Source organism: Eumetopias jubatus, unplaced genomic scaffold (genome assembly GCF_037043125.1).
Source record: "Eumetopias jubatus isolate StellerSeaLion01/CBP00866 unplaced genomic scaffold, mEumJub1_p1.0 scaffold_1, whole genome shotgun sequence".
In the NCBI taxonomy this organism is placed as follows: Eukaryota; Metazoa; Chordata; class Mammalia; order Carnivora; family Otariidae; genus Eumetopias; species Eumetopias jubatus.
Genome location: NW_028274807.1, coordinates 167872721 through 167890290, shown reverse-complemented (window position 1 = coordinate 167890290; position 17570 = coordinate 167872721). Strand labels below are relative to the sequence as shown.

The 17570-nt window shown below is 50.5% G+C and overlaps 1 protein-coding gene across 1 annotated transcript; it reads left to right on the top strand.

Moving 5' to 3' along the window:
• The first annotated feature begins 617 nt into the window (after nucleotides 1-617).
• On the top strand, nucleotides 618-11824 carry CAV3 (caveolin 3). Its single transcript, XM_028101780.2, has 2 exons — nucleotides 618-731; nucleotides 11483-11824. Exons 1-2 carry the CDS (start codon nucleotides 618-620, stop codon nucleotides 11822-11824), a joined length of 456 nt encoding a protein of 151 aa, XP_027957581.1.
• The last annotated feature ends 5746 nt before the right edge of the window (nucleotides 11825-17570 follow it).

Here is a 17570-nt window from a genome sequence, read left to right as displayed (position 1 = left end):
GCTCCAGGCCACCAAACGGCAGGGTCAGGTACTAACGACTCCAGTGAGAACCCCTACCAGACAGCATTTCAGTTCCCGAAGCCCCTTCCCACATGCCAGCTCATCTCCTCCTCTCCGGGAGGGCAGGCAGAGCCCCTGATTGTTTTTAGCGCGGCCTCATTCTCCAGGTGGGAGCGTGGCGGGCGGAGAGGCGAGGTGTGCCAAAGCTCCTGGCCCCACAAGAGGCCGAGCTGCAGGCCAACCCCTCCTCCCCTCCCAGAGCTGCCCGCATGCTGATGGCAGGGGGCGAATCCCAGGGTCTGCACCACCAGCCCAGCCGCCCCATGGCCCACAGATGCCAAAGCCTCTGCTCTCGCTCGGGTGAGGCCCCTGTAAGGAGCGCTGGGCCTTCCAGCAGAGCTCCAGTCTTAATTTTAGCTTGGAGCCCTGCCACAGAGGCGTTAGCGAGAGACAGGCTGAAGTTATGTGGGACAGCTGTCAGAGGGCATGCTGGGTGGGGCCTGCTTAGCCGGCTGGGGCACAAGTCTGGGGACACTGAACTGTGTCCCTGCCCCAAGTCTTTTCAGCCCCAGTGGCCACACGGCTCAGATCTCCTCCCACGGTCCCCCAGCTCCACGATGATGGCTGAAGAGCACACAGACCTGGAGGCCCAGATTGTCAAGGACATCCACTGCAAGGAGATCGACCTGGTGAACCGAGACCCCAAGAACATTAACGAGGACATAGTGAAGGTAGGCTCAGTGGGCCTGCCTGGGCACCGCTGCCCGGAGGGTGTCGGGTCTGCAGAGCGTCTGGGCACAGGACGGGGGAGGGCTCTGATCCATGCACAACCACGACCGGCTTCCCCGACGAGAGGCCTTGTTCCTTGGTCTGCTCCAAATCCTCCCTCAAAAGCCAGCATGTACACCCCCAAAGAACATTTAGCCTAAACAAGAGCAAAACCTCAGCCGGACATACATGACGCAGGTGTGGGGTGGGGAGGCGACTCACAGAGGCAAGTGCCTCCATACGACTCCGCGGCTCTTCCCATTAGCTCCTGGCCCTCGTCCCAGGATGAAGACCAATGGGTGGCCAACTTGGGCTCTTTTCCGCGCCAGGGGTTATTTCTGCGGTCTTCGCGGTGGGTGCGGGGTTAATCCCCAGAGGGTGGCTTCCAGTACGCATTAATTCCCCCAGAGCACTGCCCCGTGTCCACTGTCCATGGTGTGGGGGCCATGCCCGGCGCTCATGCCAGCTCCCCACTTGACCCCAGGTCCTGCTGCCAGGCCAGGGCAGAGGCCTCTCGGAGGGTACCGGGCTCCCGAAAGGCAGCGCTCGGAGGACAGTTACCCAGCTTTTGGGGCGTCTCCCCCATGGCCACTGCCTGAGTCAGCCTCTTTCCTCGTCTGGATGCCACTAGCAGCCTGGCCGCCTCCAGGCCCACACCCTCACTCCAACCTCCGCCCAGTAGCCACAGGGATCTTTCAGCAGAATTCCTGGAAGCAGGGTGCCCACCCCTAGCATCAGAGTCACTGGAAGGGCTGTTAAAAGGGCAGGTGCCTGGGGCTCCCTGGGTCCTACTAAATGCATCAGAATCACAGATCAGCCCTTACCAGTAGAAACACAATGCGACCCATTATACAATCACCTGATGTCATTGTACATTCTCTAAGCAGCCACAATTTTAAAGAGGAAAAACAAACAGGTGAAACTAGTTTTTGTGATATTTTTTGATTTAACCCAATATTTCCAAAATAGTATCATTTCAGCATGTAACTGATAAAAAACAATTATCATGCACGATTACAGTCTGTTTTCACGTTTGAAATCCAGCGTGTAGCTTACACTTAGGCTGTCTGTCAGTTCAGCCTCCACATGGATCAGAAATCCTTGTTCTGTCTTAAGATCTCATAAAATGTACAGTTGAAATCGAGTCACAGGCCCAAATTGTTCCAAATATTTTTTAAAATTTTCCCATCTCAGAATTAAGTATCATCTTTTACATTTGAATTAAAATTAAACAAGATTTAGAATTCTTCTGTTGCCCTGGTCATAGGTCAAGTGCTTTGAGCTTTGAGCTCGTGGCCACTGGACCAGACAGTGTGGCTCTGGGCTTGCTCAGAAGCACAGCCCCTGTGCTGTCATCCCTCGGTGGGATACCTCCCCTGCCCAATAAACTTTAACTCCTCCCCATGGCTTTCAAGCCCCAACACGATCTGGCCCCAACCTTCTTCTTCTGCCTTCCAGCTCCAACGCCAGGAGCCGGCCACACCAACCAGAACATACTCCTGTACCAGGAGCACCCCCACTCCTCCCTGCGGTGAATGCCCTGCTCCACTTTCAAGAGCCAACTCAAATGTCACCTCCTCCAGGAAGCCTTCCTCAGCTCCTCCAGGCAGACAGTCGCTCCCTCTTCATGCTCCAACTTCCCTCTGGGCATTTCCCCATCATAGCTCATACTATGCTATTACTGTATTTATCTGTATCCTTAATGGTGCCAATAGGGTACTTATGGCCCAGTGTGAGAAGTGCCGCAAGGGGGAAATTACTAGATAAATGTAAAATAGTATTCGTCGTGGTTTGTGCAGTGTGGTCTGGAGGAAAGAGTCCCGAACTTGGCTTTAAAAGGCCTGGTTTCAAATTTACTCTCTTCTACCTAAAAGCGACGACCCTGGACAAGCCACCTAGGTTTTCAGGACCTGAGTTTCCCTCTGTAAAATGAACATAATATCACTTACCTCCGCCAGGTACAGGACTCTCCGAGCAGTGCTGTGCAAATAAAAGTATAACGTGAGGAATAAAGGAAATAAGGGATTGGAAAGTGCCTAACACAGTCGCTGGTGCACAGCAAGGGTGTGACAAGCGTGAGCCAAGTGGGAGCTTGGAGGAGCGTGCAGGGCAGGACAGGGTAGCCGGGGGCCAGCTTGTACAACCAGGTTCCCCTTCAGGAGGTCCCTAGCCGGCTGCGGGGGGCAGAGAAGAGGACCCCAAGGGAGAATGTGGCTTCTGAACGAGACCCACAACAGGTGACAAGTGTAGAGAGTCTCTCAGGCCCCACCGAGCCCGGAGGGAGCCAGCTCCAGGCTCTAGGCCCAGGTTCTAATCCGAGGGAGGGCCGGGGGCAGCCTCCCCAGGGGCTGAGAGTGGTCTCTCCGGAACCCCGGAAAACATCCCTCGATGGCTAAGCAAAAGGCCCTGCAGATAATCTTGTTGAGAGCAGATGATTATTTGGTGTATTTATTGGACGTTCCCTGGTTTGGGGAGTTATTTGACTTTCTTTTGTGTTGAATAACTGAGAAATGAAAAAGTTTTGAAATTCAGAACAAGGATCATAGAACGGAGTCAGATAAATAGCACAAACAGGTCAAAGCCAACATGGGGTTTGTGTACGGTCTTGTGAAAGGGATAAAAGGAAGGAAGAGACAGGAGAGCTGGCTAGGCAGGGGGCCTGTCTGAACGGGAGCCTGGGGCACCTGGGCTTCTTTAATCAACTGGGGCAAAGACAAGATGGAGGGAGGCGGCAGAACAAGGTAGTGAGAGGGTGAGAGAGACGGAGAGAAAGAGGAACAAGGCAGAGGTGGAGATGAAAGCTCAGGAGGGACCTGTCAGGGTGGTTTCACCAGCGCTAACGGGCTCCCCATGGGGTAGGATGGGAGACACACAAAGATGCCGGAATAAGGCCGAGCTACAGAGACCCTAGTTCTGGTCCCAGCCCTGACCCAGGCTTGCTGTGTGACTCCAGGGAAATCCCTTTCCCTCTCTGGCCTGAGTCCTGGCATCAACAGAGGCTGGGTGGCACAGAAAGAGACCTGTCCCCTCTGTCAGCAGCTGCTGAGGTTTCACACAGAAAAGCCAAGGACACAGAGCAGGAGAGAGACCCGTGGTGTCTGTGGACTTGACCCTCAGCAGACTGGAAGCGCTCCCTTTTGACTTTCCAGTCAAAACTTCCCCAAACTTCCCCAAACAAGGCCTGGTACGGCCCTTGGACCTGGGCTGGAAAATGGGTGCCAAAGGCAGAGGGAGAGCCCTGCACAGCCTGCCAGACTTGAACTGTGGTCCCCCAGGTTCGGGGCTGGGTCTTGGGCTAAGGGGAGGCTCCTAGGGATTAGAACACACCCCGTTCCCTCCTCCCCCGACTGTCACCACCACTCCCAGAGTACGGATCCCATGAATTTTTCCTGAGTGCCTACTATGTGCCAGGTCCTGGGTTGTCTCAGAGGAGATGGGGATGAGCACATATGAGCCCTCATGCCAGGCTCCGGGGGATGTGAAGGTGCAGCAGCAGTCCCCAGAAGCTCTCCCGCCTTCCCTTCAGACCCAGCTCAGAAACCCGCAGCCCCACCTCAAAGGTCTCTGAATTCTTTCTGAGAGGGCTCGGGGCTGTCTCCCTAACCCACACTGAGGCACTCAGATTCTAAAGTGGGAATGCTTGAGCCCAAAGTGTCACACAGGTCCCTCTCACCTTCAGGCTCCAACCTCTCTCCCCGCAGCCACTCAAGGTCAAAGAGGGCAGGGGGCCAGACATGACCCCAGCCCATCCTACAGCTACATCTGCCACTAAACACCCTCCTCCCTTAGAAAAACACACAAACTGCACCCTTTGCCTATCAGCTCAGGCTAAGAAACACCCAAAGGACCCAGTAGCCACCAGTTCGGCAAACTCTGCTCCCGGTTTGGGCCCACCTGGACACCCTGTCGCAGAAAGAGGACACCGACCTGGTACTTCCTCTTGAGAGGAATCCAAACTAACAGAGAGGATGAGACTCAAATAATGAGGGTATCTGGGAGAAGGTGCTAAACACCATAGTTTAGGCCCTGATGAAGTGTCCCGGGGTTTAAGGGAGGAAGACCTTACTCTCGCCTGGGAAAATCAGGAGCCAGCTTCATGGGGAGACAGGAGCCCAGGTGCATTAAAAAAATGGGGAAAAAATTAAAATGTGAATAAGGCTTTTGAAGAAGAGGGAACAAAATAAGCAAAAGCCATACAATTGAGAAGGATGTTGGGTGGCACTGGCAAGCGTGAGAGATAGTTACTGCTACCACCCCCTCAACCTATGTCCATGGCCGACATTACTAATGGACCCCAGCACTCTTTCACGAAGCCACGGACCATTGGTGAGGCAGAGCTGACACACAGAAGAAACCTCTTCGCTACTCTGCCTGCCAAAGAATGACAGGACTAAGTGCATCTGAAAGAGAATTTGTGGGAGAAAGCAGAAGGGGCAGCTTGAGACTGGGTTTTGGGAGGCCATCCAAACTGCCACTCATTCCATGTTGGCGGTTTCTTCCTTTTGGACATGTCTGGTCCCCCGTCAGGTATCTCTCAGAAGGCCTCCACTGGACTAACCAACTGAGGTATTTATAATTTAGTGTTAGGGGACACCTAAGTATTAACTAACCTAGCTTTTCAAAAGGTGGTCCACTTTCTGGGGGAGCAAGTTAAAATGCAGATTTCTGGGTTCTGCCACCAGAAATTCCTATGTGGTAGGGCCGGTGAGTGTTTTGCACTTTCAAGTACAAACGAGTCCCCCTTGTCCTGTAGAAGAGAAACCTGGAGTCCCGAGTTATTACCAGTTTTCCCCTCAAGACACACTGTGTTGGTTATCTAGCGCTGTGGTCACAAATCACCCCAAACTCAATAGTGTAAAGCAGCAAGCCTGTGACGGTCTCCTACAGTTCTGTGGATGCAGCTGGGCACTTCCACTGCTCCCACTGGTGGCCCCTCAAGCAGTGGCAGCCACCTGGGGCCTCTGCTGAGCTGGCTCCCTCCTACGCCTGGTGCCTCAACGGGGACGGGTGGAAGGCAGGGCGCAGCTGGGAGGCTGGCATGGCTGGGTCTCTCCCTCGGGTGGCCTCTCCATCAGGCTCTAGAGCAGGGGATAGTAACGGACTTCTAACTCCACCAGTCTCTACATCAGCGTATATGGCAGCTCAGGACTCCCAAGGCAGAAACTTCCAGGCCCCTGTGAGGCTTAGTTCTGGACCTGGCACGGCATCCCTTCTCTCGCACTGGGGTGATTAAAGTGAGTCCTAGGGCAAGCCCAGACTCAGTACAGGATGGGAAGAGGCAAGGGCTTAAATGCTCAGGGCCATGACTAATTGGGGGTCATCTCTGGAGACTGGTTAACCCCCCCCCACCCAAAAGCTGGCAAGATACCAAATATAAGATACATGGCCAGAAAACACCTACAAGGGACACATTGTGAGCATTGCTTTGGTTCCCCCAGATTATATAGAATTCTATTATTGTTATTACCAATCATAACACAAGAAGCAAAGCTTTGCCATTTTTCAGCTGTTTTACAGCTATCACCCCATTTTAGCTTCCTACTCTATCGACCCATGTTTCTCAAATTATCTAGGCAAAGGGTCAGTTTTATTATAATAATTTCAATTTGTTGAACACCAATACTTTGGCAAAATTCAATAGAAATGAATTACTAGGGAAATGAAACGAAAAATAGGCATCTACAATGTAAGCCCCAATTTTTATTATTATGAGAGTTACCAGACATACAATGACCGGCTCAAATTTCTGTGACTATTTCTAAATGCTTACTCTCAACTTCTGTCCATACCTTGTTGGGAAGAGGGGCACCAGCTCTGGACCACCCTTTAAGTAGCAAGGTACTAGGCAAGAAAACTAAGACCAGAAAACTGAACCTTCCCCTTGGGTGTTCTGACTCCAAAATCAAACTTTGAGTCACTAGGGTTCTTGGCCCAATCCTCTTGGTGTAGTTTAAAAACAAACAAACAAACAAAACAAAAAACAAAAAAAACAAAAAACAAAACAAAAAACCCCGGAGGCCCAGAGAGGAAAAGCACCATGCCCCAAATCACACAGCAACTCAGTGGTCAAGTAGAGACTGGCACCAGATGTCCATCCTCCTGCTTAGAGCTGTTTCCCCACCCACAGATACTCTATCTGAATTGTCCAGGGCCCAGGATGCCCAAGGACTGAGTCATACAGGAATCTGGGGAGGTATTTTTGACCGGGGGTGGCTGCTGGCCTCCCCCGAATCCTCCGGCAAAGCCCAGCCCTGTTGCCCTGCACCCTTCCCCACCCTCTTGGAGCCTGTGGGGCTGTGCTGTCTCGTTCCAATTAATCAACTGGCTCTCTCACTCTTCCAAAAATAAATATGCCAGAGAAGGGGACACCGACTGAATGGGCAGCCACGTTCACCCTTCCCACCCTCTCCCCTCCCTCCAATTGCACACCAAGCCCTGAGGTTCGGCCGATGGGTCCAGCACCCACCCCACCACCCTCCCAGAAAAAGCAATCTCCCCTCCACTTTAGAGACGGACTCAGAAATGAAGTCACGCTGTGCTTCTGATACACTGGCGTGACTGCCTAAGATCTCCCTGAGCCGGGTCTTATAAATACCTCCCCAAAGTCGGCACTGTGACCAAAGCCGTCCCAAGGCTCAACCCGAATTAGGGGAACAGCTGGGCCTGCCCACACAGCCCATCCCCCAAGAGCACATTTTCTGATTCCCAGAAAACGGGCAGTCACCCCATGCACAGTGCCCAAAGGCAGTTACAGGGAATAATTCAAATGTCAGCACGACGTCTTCTGCAAAGAAGTAATAATTAAAAGACACAACAGAGAGGTCCCGGGGAGTGAGATTATTACCATAAACAGAAAATGAGGGAAAAGAGCCCTGCACCCATCTTACTAGCGCAGGTGGAGGTGTGCGTGCACGTGCACACAATTATGACTAGGTAAGCTGCAGAGTTACTGTACTTAGGATCTGGGGTGTCAACAGATTTTCTGAGATATATTTTCATAGGAACGTGAGAACAACTGAACACATAATTACTGTCACTGAGCACCTACCAGGTGCCAAGTACTATGCTGAGCATTGCCCAAGAGGTGGTATGCCTAACACAGAGTGGGTGCTGAATGAATCTGTGTTTGAATGGATAGAAGGATGGACGCATGGATATCTATGGGTGGATGGATAGATCCATGGATCAATGCATGGATGGGCGGGTGGGCGGGTGGATGGATGGATAGATGGATGACAGACTGATGAGAGATGAATGGGCGGATGAATAGATGGTGGGGGGGTGAACAGATGATGAATTATTTCAATTCCTCATAACAAGGTTGTAAGAAATAGCAAACCCATTTTACAGATGAGCAAGTGAAGCTCAGAGGTGTAAGTCATCTGCCAAAGTCACTCATCAGAGCAGCACGTCACTGGTGTGCCAAGCCACTTTTGGGGCTCTACCATCCTCTTGAAGAGAATACCAGTGATTAATCCGGTATTCTGTGCCGGGTACTGTTCTGAGTATTTAGATGTCTTAACTTACTGAATCCTCCAACAAACTTTACGGGATGAATCCACGAACCTGAGGCACAGAAAAGCTCAGAAAAAGTTACAGAGCCAGTCAGTAGCAGAGCTGGACTCCAGTCTCCAGAACGTGACTTCCGACGGGGCTCTTTTCCACGCTGCCACCTCTCAGAGGCCAGACACAAATAATCAAATGTGGTGAAAGGCAGGATACACAAGGCTAAATGAACACAGCAGGCTGGGCTACAGAGGAGCAGGGCGGGGGGCTGGAAGGAAGGCGCCGAGAGCCCTGCCTTGGGGCACGTCTCTCTGGTCAACGAGGACCAGACCTCTGTGCCCTGCCTCCCACCTCTGGGCTGTCTGCCTCTTGTGTGGTGAGGAGGCAGGCCTGGGTCACCTGTGAGTAGCGGAGGCACCATCCTAAGGAACAGCCACAGGAAGGGTAGGGAGGCCACAGGCACTGAGTGGGAGAGCGAAGGAAGGAGGAAGTGCCTGCTGGGACAATATCTCCTCCCGCTGGCAAAGTTCCTGGGGCTGCCCCATGCACCAGAAGCCAGCCAGGGTGCTAAGAGGCATGAGGCTGGGGCAGGACCATGATGGAGGAGGGGCAGGCTACAGAGGGCAGAACGCCGCAATGGACAGGACCCAGGCCCTAGGGATCTAACTGAACCTCGATAATCATTCTGGGTGGACCTAGGTCAGGGTTGGAATGGTCGCCTAGGCCTATCCTCCCCAGCTTCTGAGATTTGAAAGCTCCCCCGAGAAACAACAACTCTGAATTTTTGCCCCGTATATAACCAAATAGAGAAAATGCCAGTCCTTTCCATCCACTGTCCAAAGCCATGAGATGCTCCTCAACCAACTTGGGCCTTCTTTTCCAAATATCCAGCACACCCGTTTTCCATCTCTGCCTCCAAAGCTCACAGTCCACCAAATTCCCAGCCTGCTACCACCTCCCAGAAGCCCTCCAGGAATAAGTACCATCTTTCTGAGATGAGGACCATATTTATATTCTTCCCTCCAGCCTCGCCCTTCCATCCAGGCCCCCCTTTAAGAGGTTAAATGACCTCTGCTGAACCCCAGCAGAGAGAGCTGGAGGCTGAGATTTACAGGGGGTCCTGGAAGGCCCTACTGACTCCCCGAGTCAGCTTCTCACATCACCTGCAGCCTGAAATCCCAGGCTGTCAACTTTGCTCCCCATGAACATACCAGCCCCTGGGTGAGACCTCATCCTCTGCGGTCTCCAGGGGGATCCAGGGATCTGAGGTGCGGCACAGGAGCTCAGAATATGCTCATGTGACAAAAACAGGACTCGCCATTATACATACAACAGGGTTGTGTCCACTCCCCCCCCCAAAAAAAGTCACCATGGAAAGAAAAGCACCAAAGCAATGACATTGTTAGTACTAGAGAAATACAAATTGGAGATGCTTTTGTTTTCCTTTTACTATTTCCTGAATTTTCTGCAATGTGGCTATGTCATTTTGTAATGAAAAGCAATTTGAATAGTAATTCTGTGCCCAGATGAGAGGATCGCATGGAAGACTGATGTTTGAGCTCTGGCCTCCCACTCCCAGGCCCCACAGGTGACCCCTCCACCCTCAGTCTGATGAGTTTGAGACTTCATTCAACCAGCTTTTATTCAAATGGCCCAGGAGCATGAAAGATGATCATGTCCCCATTTCACAGACAGGACAGCTAAAGCTTAGGGATGCGGAAGGACATCGCATATGAGCTATGATAGTGTTTAATGCATAATGGGGACTCAAGAAAGTTTAGTTAAATGACTTGGCTGAAAGTACTTTTTTTTTTTTTCAAGTTTACTGACTATTTTTTCCCACTTTCCAAATGGGGCCTCAGCATAGTGGAAAGTGTGAACCGGATTCTCTGAGCGCCCGTGCTCCTTCTAGCTGCAAGGTGGGCTGGGGTAGGCAGCAGGGAGAGGAAAGTCTGAGGTCGCCGTGGGACTAGGGTGAGGTGCTTCGGGCCTGCTCAGCCTGACTTGGCACCAGACACCTTTACAAGCCAGGACGGCATGGCCCTCACTTCACCACATGCCAGATCCTAAAATAGCTCTCAGACCTGTGTGCCTCTCTCTAACCCACCGCCATTACCCCAAACCAGCCTGGCAGCGGGTCCCACCTGGAATATTGCCACGGCTCCCCACTGGACCCCACCTGCGTCCTCTCTCCCAACCACCACCGGCCCAGCCAGCTACGCAAAATCCAGATCAGATTGCCGACAACAGGCTGGTGGTTGCCGGAGGCCGGGGCGGGTGGTGAGCGAAGGGGGTCAAAAGGAATAAACCACCAGTGGTAAAATAATGAGTCCCGGGGCTGTAAGTTAGAGCATGGTGGCTATGCTTCACCATACTGTGCGGCATATATGAAAGGTGCTAAGAGAGGAGATCCTAAAAGTTCTCAACACACACACACAAATTAGAGCTCTGTATGGTGATGGGTGTTAACTACACTTAGTGTGGTGATCATTTCCCAAATATACAAATACCGAATCATTATGGTGAGACTAATACAATGTTATATATCAATTATACCTCAATAAAAAAAAAAAAAACAACTCTGATCGAGTCAAGCCAGTCTCTGCACAAAAGCCTTCAGAGACTGCTCATCACAGTGACTGTCCGGCCAGGCCCCTCTCGCCTCACTCTGGCCACGCTGGGCTTGCCCTTGGCCTTCTGGAGGCACCTGCATCACCCCGAGGGCGCACACTGTCCATCCCATGAGGTCCTAGCCATGCCCAATATGTTTCTCCAACCCTCACCCCTCCCTCCACCTGGCTCCCTTCAGGGACCAGCCTAGCTAGATGTCTGCTCCTTACCCCCAGGATGACCAGGACTATCCAACTCTCTAGGATCACAAAATCACAGAATTTAAGAACCATGCCTCACATGTCCTGGTGGCTTTAAGGAAGTCACGCAACTCCCCAGGGCCTGTTTATCCACCCATAAGATGAGGGCGTGGGCCCAGCTCCGTGCCTCACTGCTCCCGGGCATCACTGGCATCTCCTGGGAGCTTGTCAGAAATGCAGTGTCAGGCCTCACCCCGGCTGTGCTGAGTCAGGATCCCCGGCAGGGCTGCCCCGCCAGCAGGTGCAACCAGCCCTCCAGAGCGTTCTGCCGCCGGCACACGGAAGCGTAGGAAGTGGGTGGATGTTGTGACCGAAAGATTGCCCTTCCTACCCCCCAGGTGGATTTCGAAGATGTGATCGCAGAGCCCGTGGGCACCTACAGCTTCGACGGCGTGTGGAAGGTGAGCTACACCACCTTCACGGTCTCCAAGTACTGGTGCTACCGCCTGCTGTCCACACTGCTGGGAGTCCCGCTGGCCCTGCTCTGGGGCTTCCTGTTCGCCTGCATCTCCTTCTGCCACATCTGGGCAGTGGTGCCGTGCATTAAGAGCTACCTGATCGAGATCCAGTGCATCAGCCACATCTACTCCCTTTGCATCCGCACCTTCTGTAACCCGCTCTTTGCCGCCCTGGGCCAGATTTGCAGCAACATCAAAGTGATGCTCCGGAAGGAAGTGTAAGGCCAGGTGGGGGCGATGTGGGTGGCTGGGCAGGGGGAGTCAGGCCAGGCTGGCCCCACAGTACTTCTGGGCGGGCCTGCTGGCGAGCGCTTTCTCTTTAGGGACTGCTATTTCCCCCCAAGACGGAAGCACACAGTTTAGGGAAGCCAGAAAGAAAAGACAGCCCTGCCACAGAAGCACGGTGGCCCTTCAGCCTGCCCCCTACCCCACCTCGACGCCCCCGCGACCGGGCAGGAGGAAAGAGAATTTGCTAAGAGGCAGCTACTGCAAGTCTTTGCATTCACCTGTACTGTAACGGCATAAACCAGCACTCAGTCCCCACCTGGGGTCAACCTGTCCATGCACGCCACCTGGGAAAGCTACCAGTGACTCTTGGCATTAGGAGGGTGGCTCCAATAAAGGGTTTCGGCTGCATTTGGGGAACACTGTGTTTTGTGTGTGTCCAGAAGGTAGGTACGTGTCCCGATGAGCTCCAAAAATACAGTTTGCTGCCCTGAGAAACAAGCGGGGCAAGATGGTTGGCCCTCCTCTTGGCCAAATTCAAGAGCCAGAACAGAGCTGGGTTCCTCTTGGGCTTCTTCTTATTTGCTGGCTATCTGCTCCCCCATGTTCCTTGGGAGATTATTTCCCATTGGGTTCTGTTGCTCCAGGCCAGCCAGTGGTCACCAACAGAAGAAAATGGCCCTTGGGCTGGAAGGGGCGGGAGTCCCTCCCTGGGCACCATCGAGGGCAGGGCCTGAGTTCAAAACCCTCAGAACCTCCCCTTTGGCTCACCAGACCCCAAGCCCCTTGGGACATGCACCCCTTCAGCCTTCAGAAATGTGATGAGGGCATAAGGTCCAATTTGTGCATGTGTGGACTCACTATGGACATAAAAAACAATAGCAGGGGCATATCCCACCTCCTCCTCACCTAACCCCACTGGGGGGCGAAAACCAGCAATCTTACATTCTTCAGAGATATTTTCCCCAAGATTGTTATCCAGAACTTAGTCCTCAGAAAAAAAAGAGGGGGGGTGCTTTTGTGATTACATTTGTTTAGAAAATGCTATTTCTCTCAGAGATTTTTCAATAGACATCAGTACATCAAAGGCTCTGACAAGTCCTGCAGTGAAGAAACGTGTTCAGGCCAGTGTCTCCCAATCCCACTTGCCCTTTGCTTCCCCCCATGTAAACCCATTTAGGTCTCATAAAATGATGGTTCCACAGCAGGTTTTCAGAGGCATCAGCTCACTGATGCCTGGCCATGAGCCCAAGGGGTGTTGGGGAACAGTCTGGTGGAGCAGATAAGGAGACAGGGCACAGGCAGCCTTGGTTCCAGTCCTGTCTCTCCTCCTAGCTGCCTTCTCTGGTCTCAATTTTATCATCCATAAAGCGATCCCTAATGTCCATCTCAGCCCTAAAATTTTACTCATTTTTGCTTTTTCTAGTATCTTATTATGCCATTTTCAAACACAGAGGAAAGTTGAAAGGTTTGCACACCATCTAGGTTTGACAATGAACATTTTACAGCTCCTACTCTGTCACAGCTCTCTCCATCCACCAGCCCCAGCTTTCTTTGTGCATGTTTCTTTTTTATGCATTTTCAAATAAGCTGCAGATATCCATATTTTTACTACCAAACACTTCAGCAGTCATCCCTTAGTTTTTTCTAGGTAGGGCAGTTACAGCCCAGAGAGGTCAGCTCTGGACTTGCCAAAAAGACACCCAACAGGCCAGCACTGGAGTGTAGCAGCTCCTGCCCACTCTTTGCCCTGTGCTGGGGCTCTTTCACGTTTTCCAGTGGATTCAGTGAGCCCAGGCTCCTCCTGCTGAAAAGGTTTAGAGTCAGTATTACTTACATCCTCCTCGAAGGGGGCTGCCCTTCCAAACATCTCTTGAAGGCATTAGGCCATCAGCTTCAGACTTGGAATCTTGGGTTGTGCAGAGATGTTTCACCACCTCAACACTTTCTATAACCTGATTTGACTACAGCTCCAATTTTTGAAGCTTGCTCTCTTTCGCTAGGGGCAGACGATAGCAGGTGCTCGATTACCCGTGAAGTTCACAGAACTGGAGAAAGGGCACACAGTTAAGACGCATGTATGTCTGAGAAGTTCTGTTTCTTCCAGGAATCTCCTGGAGAAGTAGCAGGAAGAACAGCACACTGGGGGCGTAATGGGAACAGGCCAGAGGAGGAGGCGGGGTAGAGTTCCGCTCTCTCTCATATGCTACATTTGGCTCATCTGGGACTCTTGCGCAAAATGCAGCTCCAGAGTGTGAGTCCATGGAACCCAGGAATGAATGTGAACCTATCTGTGGTTCTGCAGGTGGCCCCCTGATCTCACTGGAAGAAATATGTGTTAGTGTCCCTTCGAGGTGACAATCTAGAATCCTATTATCTCCAGAGTCAGACGGTGGCACACAGTGGGTGTGGCTAGGTCATATACAAGAGGTCCGTGCCTGGGTCTTAGAGCCTTTTTTTTTTTTTTTATGGAATTCTGACAAATAGTGACTGAAGACCATGGGACCAGGTCCCCACCACCACCACACCCCATGTGTACTTCTGTCATAATCAGGCAGAAAATTCTGCCTTCCTGCAGGGGAATCCAAGTCCGCAAGCCACCAGACACGATCACTGTTTTAGGGAGGGAGAAAGAGGGCAAAGCAACGTATGAAAAAAAGTTGTTTATTCAGCACGCCTTTTATAAAGCAGTTGATGAAGCAGACATCTTGGTACTGGCCACACCATTCACCGACAGGCACAGTCCACGAGGGTACCACAAAAATCACCACAGAACAAAATTGAGGAATCCACATTTTGCATTTGGTGGTGTTTCATTGCAATTGAATAGAAAAGGTTAAGCACTTTGAAACCAGGATCTCTGTAAAAGGCAGCCCCCTGCAGTTGTAACCCACAGATCCATCCCCAAAGGAGCACAAACTGTGTGAGAGATTATTTCTTTCAGGGCCAAAAGAAATAAGGCTCGGAGTCTTCAAGTGTTCACATTTCACTTTTGACCATTGGAATAATGAAACGTTCCAGAAGAAAACCTACATGTTCCAATTGACTGGCATGTCCAGCCATGCGTTTGGTTTGCCAACAGGTCTGACACTGTGGGAGAAGATGGTACGCAGACCTCGGGCGTGGGGTTTGGGGAAGGAGGACAGAAACAACCGGCTCCAGACAGTGATCAGGACCCCGCACTCATGCTTCCAGGCTCGGTTAGAGAAAGACTGAGACGATGAAGATATTCTCCAGCACAAGATCGGGAGGGGAGGGGCATAGGGCCACGGGTGCTGCTGAAATCCAATGCCACTGATTTGCTGGTTCTAGTGCCCAAGAACCTTGCATCTCCAGGGTGCTCAAGAAGGTTGTGCCCCTAGTCAGAAAAATCTGTGGATTGCTGTTCCCTTGATCCCCAGTGGCTTCTGTTAGCTGCTAGGGCAGCAACTTCCCTGGGAACAGCAGAGGAGAGGGCATCTCTGGCTGGTGAGCAGGGAGGCTCAAATGCCAACAGAACCCACCATGGCTGCATGTGCACCCAGAGTGCCCCAGTGGTCCCAAGCATGGCCACGAAGACCCCCAATCAGCAACCCGTTAGCTTCCCAAAGAGCAGGGACTGACTGGTGTTGACACTCTTGGGACACGTCACAGCAACACTGTCTCTGGGTCTAAAAACAATACAGTCTTCGGTGTCCAGTTAGTACTGAAGATCTTGTACTAAACAGTAAGAGCCTGAGTACTGGAGTTTCAGCGCACGCCTCTCTTCTCCTTGAACATCTAGACCACGTGCATAAATGTGTGCGTGTGTACATGTGTGCATAACGCAGTGTGCAGGGAGGAGAGGACAGTGTATATAGAGAGTGAATCTATGGCTTTGCGGAAGTGCTCCTGTTTGTATTACAGTCCAAAAAATATGTAAAAATAATTTTTTTAAAAAGTGCCCCAGAGTACTAATGAGCTGGCCAGTCCCCATCAAGAAACCTCTGATCTAGAACATCCTGTATTTAACAACCAAAGGTAGTTCTTGGGCACAGTCATATCCTTCCTAAAGGCTGAGAGGACACGTGAGAACGTGTTTACCAGGTAAATAAAACCTTTGAGACCCTTGGTGAATTGCTCTTGTAAATAAAACACAACAGTGTGCAGCCACAAGACTTCACTTGTGCCTTTCCTACAGAAGGATGGGGGGATTACCACCAGTGGCACCTTCGTCCAAACTGGAAACATCAACTCTTCCAGAAAAACTGAGTAACTATTCCTCCTAAATGGTGAGTCACAGAGAGAAACAAGCTCAGGGAGATTCTAAGGAATTCCTCCTTCCAGCTGGCCACCTCTGATTTTGGTTGGTTAACATTTTTTTGTTGTTAACTTCTTTCACATGTTCAATTCAGTGGTTTTAGCATATTCTAAAAACTCACCTACCATCATCACTAATTCTAGAAAATTGTCATCACCCCCGCCCCAAATAAAACCTGGCATCTATTCACATTCACTCTCCATTCAGCTCAGCCTGCAGCCCCTGGCCAGCACGGTCCTCTAACTTTCTCTATAGATTTGCCTATTCTGGACATGTCACAAAAACGGAACCATACAGTATGTGGCTTTCTGCAATGCCTTCTCCCATTTGGCATTGTTTTCAAGGGTCATCCATGTTGTAGCATGTGCCAGGATTTCATTCCTTTTTATAGCCAGATACTACGCCACTGTACACAGAGACCATATTTACCCATTCATCTGTTGATTGGCATCTGGGTAATTTCCACTTTGTGCTATTACAACTGATGGTGCCATGAACATTTATGTACAAGTTCTTGTACTTGTATATGCTTTCATTTCTCTTGAGTAAATACCCAGGAGTGGCATTTCTGGCTCATATGGTCATTCTATGTTTAACTTTTTGAGGCACAGCCAAAGTATTTTCCAAGTGGCTGGACCATTTTCTATTCCCACAAGCGACGGAGGAGAGTTCCAATGACTCTCTATCCTTGCCGGCACCTGTTAACGCCCATCTTTTTGATGACGGCCATCTTAGTGGGTGTGAAGTGGCATTTCGCTGTGGCTTGAATATGCATTTTCCCAATGAATAATAATATTGAGCATCTTGGGCTTGTTGGCCATTTTTATGTCTTCCTTGGAGAGGATATAAATATATGTCTATTTACCTGTTTATTAAAATATTTTGCCCCTTTAAAAAAAACTGGCTTATTTGTCTTTTTATTGTTAAGTGGTGAGAGTGCTTGAAACATTCTGGATAGGAGTGTGATTTGCAAATATTTTCTTCCATTCTTTGAGGTGTCTTTTCACTTTTTTGACAGTGTCCTTTCAAGCAAAAAAATTCTATACCCCATTTTTGATGAGGTTAATTTATCTATTTTTCCTTTGCTTGTGCTTTTGGGTATCATATCTAAGAAATCATTGCCTAATCCAAGGTCACAAAGATTTATGCCTATGTTTTCTTCTAAGAGTTTTATAGTTTTAGCTCTTACGTTTAGGGCTTGAAGCATTTTGAGTTTATTTTTATACACAGTGTGAGGTAGGAGTCCAGCTTCATTCTTTTTTTTTATTGAAGTATAGTTGACATACAATGCTATATTAGTTTCAGGTGTGCAACATGGAATTCCAACAATTCTATGCATTACTCAGTACTCACCACAGTAAGTGTAGTCACATACAATACTATTACAATGTCATTGACTATATTCCCTGTGCTGCACTTTTCATCACTGTGACTTACTTGTTTCATAACTGGAAGTTTGTACCT